Source organism: Tamandua tetradactyla, chromosome 8 (assembly GCF_023851605.1).
Source record: "Tamandua tetradactyla isolate mTamTet1 chromosome 8, mTamTet1.pri, whole genome shotgun sequence".
Lineage (NCBI taxonomy): Eukaryota > Metazoa > Chordata > Mammalia > Pilosa > Myrmecophagidae > Tamandua > Tamandua tetradactyla.
In genome coordinates this window covers 124,466,229-124,480,796 of record NC_135334.1, presented here as the reverse complement: position 1 = coordinate 124,480,796, position 14,568 = coordinate 124,466,229, and the positions used below count along the sequence as shown (strand labels likewise).

The 14,568-nt window shown below is 40.5% G+C and overlaps 1 protein-coding gene across 9 annotated transcripts in view; it reads left to right on the top strand.

Annotated features, from left to right (window-relative positions):
• The first annotated feature begins 503 nt into the window (after positions 1–503).
• AGBL2 (AGBL carboxypeptidase 2) overlaps positions 504–14,568 on the top strand; it is a 72,677-nt gene continuing 58,612 nt past the window's right edge. For 5 of the 9 annotated variants that reach the window (XM_077114650.1, XM_077114644.1, XM_077114648.1 and 2 more), the window contains exons 1-6: positions 504–800; positions 996–1,256; positions 1,353–1,416; positions 5,368–5,502; positions 10,830–11,015; positions 12,904–13,011. In XM_077114650.1, the coding sequence (XP_076970765.1) occupies positions 1,080–1,256; positions 1,353–1,416; positions 5,368–5,502; positions 10,830–11,015; positions 12,904–13,011 (670 nt within the window). In that variant the 5' untranslated portion in view covers positions 504–800; positions 996–1,079. Of the gene's footprint in view, positions 801–995; positions 1,257–1,352; positions 1,417–5,367; positions 5,503–7,560; positions 7,671–10,829; positions 11,016–12,903; positions 13,012–14,568 lie in introns of those variants that run through there. The other 4 variants (XM_077114649.1, XM_077114651.1, XM_077114653.1 and 1 more) reach the window with 4 other exon arrangements.

Here is a 14,568-nt window from a genome sequence, read left to right as displayed (position 1 = left end):
CTATTTTTAACTGGACTATAGGCAATAGTAATATTTTAATATTTTCAACAGTAACAAATGTACTAACACCAATACTCTGGGTCACCAATGGGGGTAGAAGAGGGAAGGGACAATTGAGGTTTTATTTATTATTTCTGTCGTGGAGTCATGAAGACCACGTGAGCCAGCGCATACTCCGACTGGGGTGTGCGAACATATCTCAACAAAATTGAAAAAATAAAACATCTTCATCGCTCTGAAAAGAAAAAGTCTGGTTTTTATTTGCTGACTTGACAGTCTCTTCCTGGCGGAGACGGTGATTTTCAACGCGGCCGCGGGGCGCGGAAGCCCAGCACAGTCGTGACCGGACCTAATAGCTAAGCCCGGCCTTCAGGCCTGGGCCAATCCGAACGCCCGGGGGCGGGGCCTGAGGCCGCCGGAAGCGCGGGCTGCCCCGCCCCCCGCTTCCGCCCCGCCGTTGCTAGGCTACCGGGCTTCGCCCAGGGCCGCGGTCCGCCGGCGTGTTCTCCGCGCGCTTCGCTGTGCGCTCTGCCGCGGCTCCTCGGCTGCCGCGTCGGCCCGGTGTGGGGCGCTCGAGCCCCGTCCTCGGCCCCTCGCCACCACCCCGCAGCCGGGAACCTCCAAGTCCCGGATTCCCGCTGTCAGCGCCCACCCCGAGCCCTGGCCCTTCTCACCCCCCTGAGACGACTTCTCGCCCACCCCAACTTCTCTCCCTCTCCTGCGGCGACCTGGTGGTGCGCGCCCGCCTCCTCAGCACGGACGCATGGGACCCGCGAAGGAAGAGGAGGCGAGGAGACCCGGTGCGCTGCGCCCGCGGTCGGCGGGGAGGGGCTGGGGCGGGGCGGGGCCGAGGGGAGGGGCGGAGGGCCCAGGAGTGGGGCGGGGTGAGGGGCGGAGGGACGGGGCGGGGCCGAGGGCGGGGGCGGGGCCGAGGGCGGGGCCGAGGGCGGGGCGCGGGTGGCCGCGGCCTCCGCAGCTGTCCCCTGGTCCCCCAGCTGCCAGTGCGTAGTCGGCCGTCGATCCGGAGTCGGGCAGGGCCCGTGTCGTTGACGGCCTTCAGCGCAGCATGCCGGAGTGACATGTTCCCGGGCCTGGAGACGGAGCCGAGGCCGGAGGCTGGCCCCACCCCTTTGCAGCCGTCCCGCAGGAGCTCAGTGCTGGCGCCCGAGGCACCTTCTTCTGCTGGAGACGCGGACCCCAAAGGTAGCCTAGCGGGCAGGCAAGTGTGTCAGCGCTCGGCGTACGGCAGTTGTAAGGTACGTCGTGTTCGCCAGGGCCTGTGCAGCCACCGTGAAAAGTCTTCCCGTGGTCTTCGGAAAGACTCTCCTGACTCGGTACTCCTCCCTTCACAGGCCCTTCCTGACCCCTATGAGGACTTTATGTACCATCACCTCCGGTACTACGGCTATTTTAAAGGTACTAACCACGTTCTCATCTAGCACCGCTCAGTAAACTGTTTCATTAATTGCGTACTTGGGAGAGTTCGCCTGTTTTGCGCTTGAATAGGCCAAGGCAAGAAATAATTAAATGGCTTGCCTCAGTTTCTTGGCCAAGTTGGAATTGAATTCAGGGCTTCTGATATCCTGTTTAATGTTGCCAAAAACTAGGTAAACAAGGTAGAGAAATCATGGGTGTTATGACTCTAAGTGTTCATCTAAACAAGCCTTCAAACACAAGTTGTCTTTTTTTTTCATTTCAAGGTAATAAATTGGGGAAAAAATTATCAACTCTTCATGTATTCTTCTAAAATGTAATTCTTAAAAAAAGTTAAAAACCCCACTGTCCTAGATCAGAGCTTTTGACAACCGGGTAGCATATTTTTTTTCTTTTTAAAGTGTGGAAAATATCACACGCATACAGAACAGTGTTGAAAACATACATATGCAGTTTAAACAGTACTGGCTTTCCAAGTAGTAACCAGCACTCAGGTAGAAAATAAAATATCACGTTCAGAATCCTACCCGTGGGCCTCTTCCCATCATATACCTCTCCCTCACTTTTTCTCAGTTAACTAATTCCTTGCTTTCTGCATTTAAATACTTTCTAGTTTTGCCTTCTTACAAATGTGCTACAAATTCAGGCAATGCTCAACATTATATCTGTAGATTGTTCATGTTTTTATTTATAGCTGTAGTTCATACATTTTCACTGCTTAGAGTGTACGCTTGTATGGCTATACCACAATTTTATTTCTCTCTTTCATTGGTGTTGGAGGTTTGATTTGTTTCCGGTTTGGGGCTTTATGAACAATGTTGCAGTCAGTGGGATACTAGCTCTTCAGAGGGAAAATGCTCTGATTAGTAGCTTTGACTGATTTTCATGGTGTAAATTCTCCCACCTTGGTCAGTTTTAAGCTACCACCTGTTTCAATTTGCTAAAGCTGCCAGAATGAAATATATCAAAAATGGGTTGACTTTTACAGTGAGGATTTATTGGCTTACAAATTTACAGTTGTAAGGCCATGAAAATGTCCAAATTAAGGCAATAACAGGACCGTGCCTTCTCTGAAAAAGTGCTGCCAGCATCTGGGACCACCTCTGTTACATGGGAAGGTACATGGTCCATGTCAGCTGGCCCTTCTCTCTTGGGTTTCATTGCTTTGAGCTTTCGGCGTTAGTGGCTTCTTTTCTAGCTTCTGTGTAGGTGTCCTTGTCTCTTCTGGGGCTTCTCCAAGCTCTCTCGGTCTTTTCTGTTTGTCCTTTATCCTCTTCTAAAGAACTCCTGTAAGGGGATTAAGACCTGCCTTGAATGGAGTGGTTCACATCTCAGTTGAAATAACCTAATCAAAAGCTGTACCCACAGGAATGGATTTAAAGAGTATGGTCTTTTCTAGAGTACATAACAGTTTCAAATTACCATACCACATGAAGTTACTGAACACAGAATTTGGAAGAGATATGCAGTAAAACACTATTATCTAGTGTTTCCATTTTATAGCTACAGTAGACATCGATAACCTCAAGAGCCTAGATAGTAATAAAATGTAGTAAAATAACAGATTAACAACCGGCTGACAAAATCCTAAAACTTTAATGGTTGACTCTCACATGCTGGTATGATCTAGTTCTAGCACACGACTGGTTGCTGTGACATTCATGTCTCTTGGGGAACATGTGCAGGACTTTCTTTAGGGTTTGTAATTAGGATGGAATTGCTGTATCATACACAGAGCCTGTGCATTTTCAACTTTACCAAATAACACTATGTTAGTTTGCCAGGCTGCACAAATAATAGGTTGGTTTAAACAATGGGAATTTGTTGGCTTATCATTTTGCAGCTGGAGGAAGTTCAAAATCATATTGCTAAGGCTTCTTTCTGCCCAAAAACTAGCAGTCTGTTGCTGACTACTGGCAATCCTTAGGGTTCCTTGGCTCTCCTGTTACAGAGCTATGCCATCTCCTTTCTAGCTTATGTGACTTCCCAGTTCTTTTTATACAGACTCCAGTAATTTACCCTTATTTAGATGGGCCACACCTTAATTTATAATAGTATCTTCAAGAGCTCTTCTTTACAATGGATTCATACCTATAAGAATGTGGATTAAGATTGAGAACGTATCTGAATTGGGGTGCATAATACAATCTACCACAAGCATCTGAGTTTTTTCTAACATGGTCGTATCAATCTCCATTCCCACCAGTAAGAGGGTTTACGTTGTCTACCATTCCTGTCAACACTTGGTATTATCAGACTTGTAAATTTTTCAACCTGATGGGTATTATTGATATCTCATTGTAGTTTGTATGTGCATTTCCCTAATTTCTGATAAGATTGGACATATTTTTTGACTATGAAAATCCTCTTTTGTGCAATGCCTTTTCGAGTCTGTGACCCATTTTTCTATTTGATTCTTTGTCTTTTTCTTATTGATTCATAAGAGTTTCATCATTTATTCTGGATACTAGTTGTTTGTTGATCATACATGTTGTAAATATCTCTGACTGTGTAGTTCATTTTACCAGTCCATTTATGGTTTCTTGTTGACTAGAGGTTCTTAATGTAATTGACTTTATTAATTTTTCCTTTTTTATCCTTACTCCAAGATTATGAAAATGTTTTCCTATATTTTAAAAGCTTTTTTGTTTCACCTTTCACATTTAAGTATTTGGTCTACCTAGAATTGACTTTTCTGTATCATATGAGATTGGGATTCAATTTAATTTCCTTCTTCTGCCTAACTAATTTTTCCAGCACCATTAGTAAAAAGTACTTATTTTCCCCATTAATGTGCTATGCCACCCATGTTGAATGTTATGAGTAATCTTTTCCATTGGTCTGTTTATCTATCCCTGCACCAAAATCACCATCTCTTAATTACTATATGGCATTAACACAGTCTTGCTATTAGAAAGGCATGTCTTCTCACCTTGCTGTCTTTTTTTTTTTTGTATGCTGTATGGCAGGGGTCACATTTCATTCTTTTTCCATGTGAGTATCCCCTTATTGCAGCACCATTTGTTGAATTTTTGTTTGTTTGGCTTTTCATTTGTTGTTTTGCTTCTTTGTTTCTTTGGGAAGTGCATGGACCGGGAATTGAACCCAGATCTCCTGCGTGGCAGGCGAGAATTCTACCACTAAACTACCCTTGCACACCTGCTTTGTCTTTAAAAGACAAGAAAAAAAATTGGCCTGTGATGTTTTACAAAATTATTGGAATGGATTTTAATCTATAGAGGAAATTTCACTAGAAATGATCATTTCCCAATACTGGGTCCACCACTATACGAATATTTTCTCTGTTTATTTAGATTTTCTTTAATGTCTCCCAATAAAGATTTATACTTTTTCCATAGTGCTTCAAATTTATATGCTGTCATAAGTGGTATCTTTTTACAATTTGATACTAACTTTGTTGCTGGTATAGAAATAAAATGGAGTTTTTATGTTCATCGTATTGCTTGACCTTGTTAAACTTCCTTACTATTTCATCTTCTAAGTGATTATTAATGTGTTGAAACCTGAATTGCCAGCTTGCCGGATTCAGCAGGTACCCTCAGAACCAAGTGGCCTGGGCAGCAAAGCTCCTGTCTCCACCAGCATCTGCTCTCTTGGCACCCTTGAGAGCCACCAGATCCTTCTAGCTCCCCAACCCTTTTCTTTCAACTAAGCCATGCTGTTTCTGAAGCCTCCTCACCCTTCTGTTTCTTCAGCCACAAAATGGGGATAATTAGGTTCAACTCATTTGGACTGGAATATTCGAAGTGTGAACACTCTTTGAAAAGTGGGAGTTTTTGCTTGTGAAGGCTGTGGTGGGGGTGGGTGATGAGAGAAGTTGTGGTGTGGGTAGGTGTAGTTTCAGTACTGACCTACATGTCAAAGGCGGTGGGCCAGCCCTCCAGCAGTCTTAATGACACTGCCTGTTCTTAGCTCAGAGAGGCGCTTTACCGAGCTCTGCTACGCTCCAGCGTGTTGGGAAGGATAACCCTCGATTCCTGTTGAATCGCTCTTTGGGGGAAAGAGATGATTTGATATCGGACCCCCTGCCAAAGGAGAAGCTTCTCTGTGAGTAATCTTCAGTATATGTGACCTCTAGAACTGTCCCTGCTGCATGCAGCTTCCCAGCTCCCAGGGAAATGCGACCTGGCACGGGAAGAACCTGGGAGCAGCCCTGGCCATCACTCACACATTCTCCCAAGTTCCACCTTGGATTTTAGATGGTAGGTTTAAATGAAAATACTCTACACTGTGGATTATCTTTCTTGAAATTATGGAAAATTCATTAAGAATCTGTGGTAAAGAATAGCACATTGATCCTTCACACACATTGATGGATATATTTGTTAAGGCTGTTTGCATGAGATTAGTGGAAACTGATTACAGCTAGCTTAAACAAAAATAACTTATGGCAAGGATACAGGTTTCCTCCGAACTCAAGGGTAGGAATGCTCAATTTGTCCCTCAGCCCACATCTAACCAAACATCAACACGGTTCTCTTTCTCCACATTTGACCTCTGCCCCTCCTCAAGTCCAAACTACCATCATGTTTCTACTGAAAGAGCCTCCTGATTTGTATCCTGGCTTCTCCCCTTGTTCCTCACTGCCCCCCACCCCCAAATCCATGTACCACCTAGCTGTGTTCTTTTTCATAAGCAAATCTGATTGTGTACCTTTTCTACTTAAAATCCTTGAATGTCACAAGATCCAAAGGCCATCAAGTATAGTACTGATGATTTTTACAGCAAAAATTAAGCTTCTGTACAGAAAAAGTACCATTAAAAAGAAGACAACTGAAAAGGAAAAATTTTACAGCCCATATATAACTTCTTTAACATATGACAGCTCTTACAAATCAGTAAGTAAAAGATAACCAAATAGAAAAATGGGTAAAAGACATGAGCAAGCTGTTCATAGAAAAAAAAACAAAAAACAGATGGTCACTAGCTTATGAAAAGATGTTCAACTTCACTGCTAATTAAAGATGCAAATCAAAATGTCAGGGTATCACTTTGTAAAATATGAGATTTGGACAAAAGTTTTTTTTTAATTCTGCCTAGTGTTATACCAGCGTACAGGGGAACACGCTCTCTTAGAAGCTGTTGGGAATGTTAATTGACTGTACTAGGAGGTCAGAATCTGTGAAAAAAATGTTGTTTAGCCTCTATAGCAGCTCCATTTCCAAATATGTGTTGTGCTGTTATGTGTGTCTGTGCACGCCAGTGCCCAGAGGCCTTCCCCTCTGTGCTGGAGCTCCTGGGAGGGAGTGGACAGTCAGGGCGGAGCACACTGACCAAGGGTGGTGCCGCTCAGGAGCAGCCTGACCGCCCCCCACCCCCACCCCGTCTTCTCCCACCCCCTTTGCTGGTCCTCAAAATGCCATTAATAAGAACAGTCCTTATATAATAAAACATGTAAAATGAAAACACAACTGGTAGAGGTAATGCAACAGTGTGAATGAGTTTCAGTCAGAGTATAATTGATAATCTGACATCTTTTTTTTTTCTGTGTTGATCATTGGAATGAGGAAGATTTTTTATCTTTCTAGTTAAGCATTTATTAAGCTTTTCACCAGAGTAGTACTAAAGAAAAAAGAATGGGTTAAAATGTTTGTTTATAGGGAAAAAAAAAAAAAAGAACTTGTGTATAAGGTTAGAAAATCCAAATGGTATGGAAAAGGCATAAAATGAAAACTTATAGCCTCCGTGTCCACCCCTAATATAACCACTGTTCTTATAAATCCCTTCAGGAAAAAAAGGGGAGAGTTGAGGATAATATATCCTCGTACGCATCTGTCTATTCCTCACAGGGGAATCTATACATGCTCTTTTTTGCTTTGGTATTTTTGCTTAATTTATCATAGAGATCCTTTCCATATGAACACAAAAAGATCTATTTCTTTTGAAAGGCACCTGTAGAGTTTCATCTCCTTAATGTATTATAATTATTATAACTCCCCTTTTGGTAGATGCTTTGGCTATTTCCACTCTCTGTTACTTTGAGCATTGCTGCAGTGAGCATGTTTGTATATCTCTCTTGATGAACTTTAGTGAGAAAATCTGAAAGGAAAAATTCTTAGCCACGGGGTTACTGGATCAAAGGCTTGTGATTTTGAATCCTAATAGGCGCTGCCGAATTGCTGTCCAGAAAGGTTGTGCCGCTTTGCCCTCTTGCCAGCCTGTTACTCAGACCTTTGCCAGGAGAAGTGGGAAAGCGCGGATTAGGTGAAAAACTGGTATCTATCTTCTTGTCATTTTTATTTACATTTCTTTAGTTATGAGTGCGATTGAGCTGCTTAATCCTCCTTCCAAATGTTTATTGCCTTTTTCCTCTTTTTTGTGAAACCGTGGGGAGAAGATTTAGATAGAATTGCAGGGGCATAAATGGAGGTGGAAAGGGGTGGGGGAAAAGTGGACAGAAAAAAGGAAAGACAAAAACCCGGTTGGCAAGCTGCCTCCTTCCTCTTCCTAGGACCTGTCTATTTAGCTTCAGCTGTGCACAGACACACAGAGACATCCCGTGACTGTCTAGACCAGAACACTCACTCTTTCTTGGAAGCATGTCTTCGCCCCCTGCTCTCCCCACCACAGCCGATGTTACCAGACAGCCTAGTATTTACAGCTGATGAGAACCAATGGGGCCTTCAGCCTTTGGCTCCTTCTCTCATTTTCCTCCTTGTTTCTTCCCATAAAAGTCTTACTTTCCTTCCCTTTTTTTTTTTTTTTAATTCTGTCTTTCCCAAGGACTTCCTCTTTCATCTCATCTACTCCTCTCCTCCTCTGTCTGTCCCCTTCCTATTCTCCTTGTTTTGTCAAGTCTCTCTGTCCTTTGAATGGTTACTTTATGGACCGGAAGTTTAATTTGTAGATTGTCTTTCTGTAGTTAATAAAGTTTTATGTACATTTTTCTAAACTGTTGAGTGAATTGAAAGTTCCCTCTCTTGCCTCTCAAAAGAAAAATAGCAAAACACATTAAGTAACCTTGTATTCATTTGTGACCCACTGTTAAAATATCTTGGACCCATTAATTTTAATTAAAAAAAAAACTTCCTCTATTTTACTATAACTTTACATTTAAATGTTCAGTAGAGTACGCAGAATTTTTTAATTATTTATTTTTTATTAATATATGCTGTATATTCACATACTGCATAATAATTCAAGGTGTATAATTAATGGCTCACAATGTCATCATATAGCTGTGCATTTATGATCACATTTGACTTTTTTTTCCTTTTTATGAAAATAACATATATACAAAAAAAGCACTACATTTCAAAGCACATTAGAACAGGTTTCAGAGTTTGGTATGGTTTACAGTTCCACAATTTTAGGTTTCTTACTGTTCTAAAATACTGGAGACTAAAAGAAATATCAATATAATGATTCAGCAATCATACTCATTTGTTAAACTTTTAATCTTTCTCCTACTCTTTAGGGGTATTTGGGCCATGCCCATTATAACTTTTTCTCATTGAAAGGAGCTGTCAGTAATATGGGATAGGGGAATGGATCTTGTTGATGTTCTGGAGAGGCTGGTCCCTCTGCATTTCAGGTCTTATCTGGTCCAGGGACCCATTTGGAGGTTGTAGGTTTCTGGAAAATTATGCTAGTGCATGGAGCCTTTGGAGAATCTTATATAACACTCTGGGTATTCTGTAGGATTGGCTGGAATGATTTTGGTTGGGGTTTGGCAAGCTATGATAGTTAGCAATGTCTGACTGAAGCTTGCTTAAGAGCGACCTCCAGAGTAGCCTCTCGACTCTATTTGAACTCTCTCTGCCACTGATATCTTATTAGTTACACTTCTTTTCCCAATTTGGTCACGATGGCATTGTTGATCCCACGTGCCAGGGCCAGGATCATCCCCAGGAGTCCTTTCCCACGCCACCAGAGAGACTTTCACCCTTGGATGTTGTGTTCCTGTAGCGGGGGGGACAGTGTTTTCACTTGCAGAGTTGGGCTTAGAGAGAGAGAGGCCGTGTCTGAGCAACAACAGAGGTCCTCCAGAAGTAACTCTGAGGCGTATCTATAGGTAGGCTAAGCTTCTCTGCTATATACATACGCTTCATAAGAACAAGTCTCAAAATCAAGGGCGTGGCCTATTGATTTGAATGTCCCTAATGTTTGACACAGTATCAGGGTTTTCCCCGGTTGTAAAGTTTAATAGTTCCATATTGTTTTTCCCGTCCCTGAAAGGACTTTGCCAATACTTTTTGATTATCTGCTTGGTATACCCTGGGATGTATCCAGGTATTACATTAGGCTATATGGGATTAAAGGCCCTCATTCTTATTCTGAGCTCCCTGTGTTTGGATTTCAAATTAGCCATCCAGAGGATTTGAGTTAGATTACATGCTACAGAAAAGTTTGGCTCTGGACAAAATAAACCTTTTTTCCTTTGTTCTCAAAAAGTAGATAAGGTTCTAAAATATAGACAATATCTTCCTTACCCCTGTGTTCTGAATTACCTTAATCCAGACTTCATCGGCTTTGTTTTATCTCTAAGTGCCAGGTTATGCATATATTAGATATGTAAAACAGCTGCTCAAAATCCAGAAATAACAATTACCATCCCAGACTAAATGTGATTTATAAGAGTTTACAACCTAGACCCCTGTTTTCTTAAAAGCATTTTCTAAATGAGACCATACAGTATTTGCTCTTTTGTTTCTGGCTTATTTTGCCTCACCAAATATCCCACAGGTTCATTCACAGTGTTGCATGCCTCACAACTTTGTTCCTTTTTGTAGCAGCACAATATTCTAACATATGTATACACCAACATGCGCCAATCTACTCCTCAGTCAGTGCATCCTACAGGCACCTCCATTCACTGGGCATCGTTTTTAATGTCCAAAATCAGCAGTCCATCAACACTCTCAATTTTAGGTAATTTCATTGTTTTCAAGAGAAAGATAACCAATAAATACATCCTCACCAAACAGAAAATCCAAACCTCCCCTTCACTCTTATTCCTCCCCCCATTATGTACGTCTGGTATTGCTGCAGTACTGTTGATGTTTTCCTGTTAAACATAGCTCATAGGATGCAGCAGCAGATTTCCCCCTATACCCCACCGTCTGTACAAGATTCATACGTTTGCAGTAATTCGTGCAAGAACTTATTAATATTTGTAGTGTTAATTGGTGGAACACATGGGTCTATACAACACCTTTCAATCATTAGAGTACACAGAATTTTAACTTAAATTTTGATAACGTTGAATTTGCCATTCTGGACTAATCTTCTTGAAAGAGAAACACATCATAGGATTAGTATGTCTGTGCTAATATTACAATGCAGCACTTAAAATTACTCAGTTGTTCTAGTTCAGCAGTAAATCCTCAAAGAGGAAAAGAAAGCTTTTTACTTACTCCTTTTCTCTTTGGCAGATTCACTTATGCTGAATTCACCACTTCTTAAGAGCAGACAGCTTCTTTATGATGAGTTGGGTGGAGTAAACCCACGTCTTCGAGAACCACAAGATCTTTTTGCCTTTATCTCTAGCAGCGGGCCACTTCAGGCTCCAAGATGGCCAATAGAATGTGAGGTCATCAAGGAAAACATTCATCACATCGGTAACGTGACCTATGTGCTGTGCTCTTTCTCTTCTGGTGGGCTCTGTCATGAGACCTCTGAGTCCTGCCTGCTGAAGGATGAGGCAGGACAGATTCAGCATGTGTTAGCTCATTCTGAAATGATTGCGCTCTGGGAAACCAGTATGCAGTCATCAGACTCCAAGGAGGCCAGTGTGTAAGCTAAAATGCTTCTGAGTTTATAGAGATGAGGAGACACCTTCCTAGAAACCAAAATATATAAATATCTCTGTCTTCTAGATTATTCCCATAGCAGTGTTAATAGGTTTGGTTGAGCGTTGTAAGAGTTGTATTTTTATCAGCCTTGGTATAATTAGTGAAGACCATAAATAGATGCCAGTCTTGGAAGTTTTGGAAAATGATTTTTACTGTTTTTAATTATAGTTCAAGTTTATTCGAACTTTTTATAAAATGGTGGAAGCTTTTTTTATGACATTGCTGGTAATAGGTATGAACTCTTAGTGCAAGCACAATCTTTGACACCCATTTTATACAGCATTGGCAAGAGTAAATTGCATGGAAAAATGGGGACTTTTCCAGTTACTGGAATACTTATGCCTACCAAACATTATGTCTCTAGATTGTGGTAGATAAACAACTGAGTATTTCTTATTTTCTAAGTCCCCTTTTATAATTAATCATTAATAAATATTTATTAAGCATTTATCATATGCTAAGTTCAATGCCTAGTGCTAGAGATAATGTGATGAGAAAGATGGAGGTAGCCTGAGCTCTAAGACTAGTAGGAAAGTTAGAGAAATAACTGGACAATTGCCTAGAGTTTTATCTGTCTGAGAATCCCTAGCCCAGTCTGGAACGTCAGGGAGGGCTTCTAAGAGGTGCTGACATGCAAGCTGAGGTCTGAAGGATGAGTTAGAAGTGATTCAATTAAAGAGTTGGGTCAAATAAAGGTATTCCATAGAGCATGAAAGAAAAGAAATGATGCTGAAAATGTAGGGAAGGGCTCAGTGTTCTCACCTAAAGGACAGAACTGCTTTTAGGACGTTTGGAAATGCATAGGAGCATGTTGAGTTGACAGTGACTGAGGATTCCTTTATAGATTTTAGATGAAAGTACAAGTTGATCTGCCCAGACGATAGGCTTTTGCTATTCTGTCATAGTAGACAGTGAGGTTTAGGACTGGGTCCCAAGGATATAGAAAAGAGTGGTGGGGGGAGAGTGGGAAACTAGAATATAATATTAAAGTTGTTGTCATAATAATCCACTAAGCCACCAGATCTTTTATTTATAATTTTTTTTTTAATTTCAAGGAATCTTAATAACAAGTACCTTATTGTTTGAACCAAATTCTCAAAGTCGCATCACTCCCCATCCCTTTAAGAAAAAGGAAATTGACATCATCTTTTACTAAGTTGTATCTTTATATGCCCTCGGCTCCCTTCAGTATCCACTCTGCTTATAGTGATGTTGGGAATCTCTGTCAGAATTCAGTGCTTGTTTCCTCTGGAACAATTGGATATACTTGCTTCTCTATAGTAATAAAAAATTTTAGCTGACCCTACTTTCCTGACTTTAAGGAAGCTTAGGACTAAATTTTGAAAAGCTGTTGCAGCAACTATGTTGACCTTTTTGGTGGCATTTTTTCCTTAGCTTATTTTTCAGTTTTCTTTTTAGATTTTATTATTTTGTTGTATATGCTTTTTGTTAAAAGTTTTCTCATATTCTTAATAGAAAGAATCAAGGCGTAATTAACTTTAAAAATAAACTAGAAACTCAGGGTGGGAATTTGGGTATTAATACAGCCAGACTGTGCTTTTGAATAGTTAGGATTTTAATTTTATATCAGTTCTCATCATGTCTTTTTATTCTTTCTTTCTTTCTTTTTTTTTGTATGTGTGTCTTCTTTCAGAGTGGGTTCCTCCTCATGCAGAATATTTCTATCAACCTACAGGGAATGAAAAGGTACCCGAAATTGTAGGAGAGGAAAAAGGCACAGTTGTCTATGAATTATATTCAGGTATTGTCATTACACTGAACAGTGAGTGATTACTCATGACAAGTTATAACAAATGGATAGTTCATAATTGAGTGATTAACTCTATTTTCCAGACCAAACTGAGTGGGAGCCCTGATATTCATGACCATTCAACTTTAAAAAACTTCACTAGTTTTTTAAAATGCAGTACATTTTTCTTAATGTCTTAAGTTCATTGACAGCCTCTCCCTTGTTCTTCCCTTTCCTGAAAATCAAATGTTGGACCATCTTTGGGGAGCTTGCTTTTCTTTTCTCCACCTCTTGCATAGAGGAGGAGAAAATATGTTGTATTGCATGTCTGTCATTTACTTGGTGGTTTCCTGCAATTGGTTGCAAGCTTCCTGGGGATAGAATGCATGTATTTTATAAAAATATGTAGAACACTCTATCTTTTATCAAAGAAGTACACATTCTTTTTAAGAGCACATGGAAGATTCTCCAAGATAGAGCAGGTTGTAGTTTGCTAGTTGCCAGAATGCAATATACCAGAAATGGAATGCCTTTTTTTTAAAGGGAAATTTAATAAGTTACAAGTTTACCGTTCTAAGGCCATAAAAATGTCCCAATTAAAGCAAGTCTATAGAAATGTCCAATCTAAGGCATCCAGGGTAAGATACCTTGAATCAAGAAGCCTGATGATGTTCAGGGTTTCTCTGAAGGCACATGGCGAACACAACTAGCTTGTGTTTCCAGCTCCCCATAAGGTGTTTTCCTTATTCATCTCCAAAAGTCGCTGGCTGGTGGACTCTCTGCTTCACGGTTCTGCAGTGTTCTGAAGCGTTCTCCAAAATGCTTCTTTTATGGAATTCCAGTGAACTAACAAGACCCACATAAAATGGGTGGAGACATGTCTCCATCTAATCAAGTTTAATACCCATAGCTGACTGAGTCACATCTCTGTGAAGATAACTTAATCCAGTTTCCAACCTATAGTACTGAATAGGGATTAGAAGAAACCGTTCTTCTCACAAGATTGTTCAGGATTAAGACATTGCTTTTTCAAGGTACGCAAATCCTTCAGACTTGACACAGACCATATACCAGGTCATTAAGCAAATCTTAATTAATTTAAATTGACTGAGTTGTATAAAGTATATTCTCCAACCCACAACAAAATAAGATTAGAAATTAACAATAGAATAAAGTCTAGGAAATTCACAAATATTTGGAAATTGAACAACGCATTTCTAAATAACCTATGGATTAAAGAAAAAATTTAGAAAAGACTTTGAACTGAATGGAAATAAGATCGCAATATATTGAAATTTATGGTATATAACTAAAGCACTCTGGGGAAATTTATGGCTTTAAATGCCCATGTTTGAAGAGAAGAAAGATCTTAAATAAATTTACCTAATCTTTTATTGTAAAGAAAAAAAAACAGAAAATAAGAGCAAATTAAACGCAAAGCTAGCAGAAGGAAGGAAATTAAATAAACGTAAGAATAGACATCAGTTAAATAGAAAACAGTAAAATAATAGAGAAAATCAAACCAGAAGTTGGTCTTCTGGAAACTTTAATAAAATTGACAAAACCTTA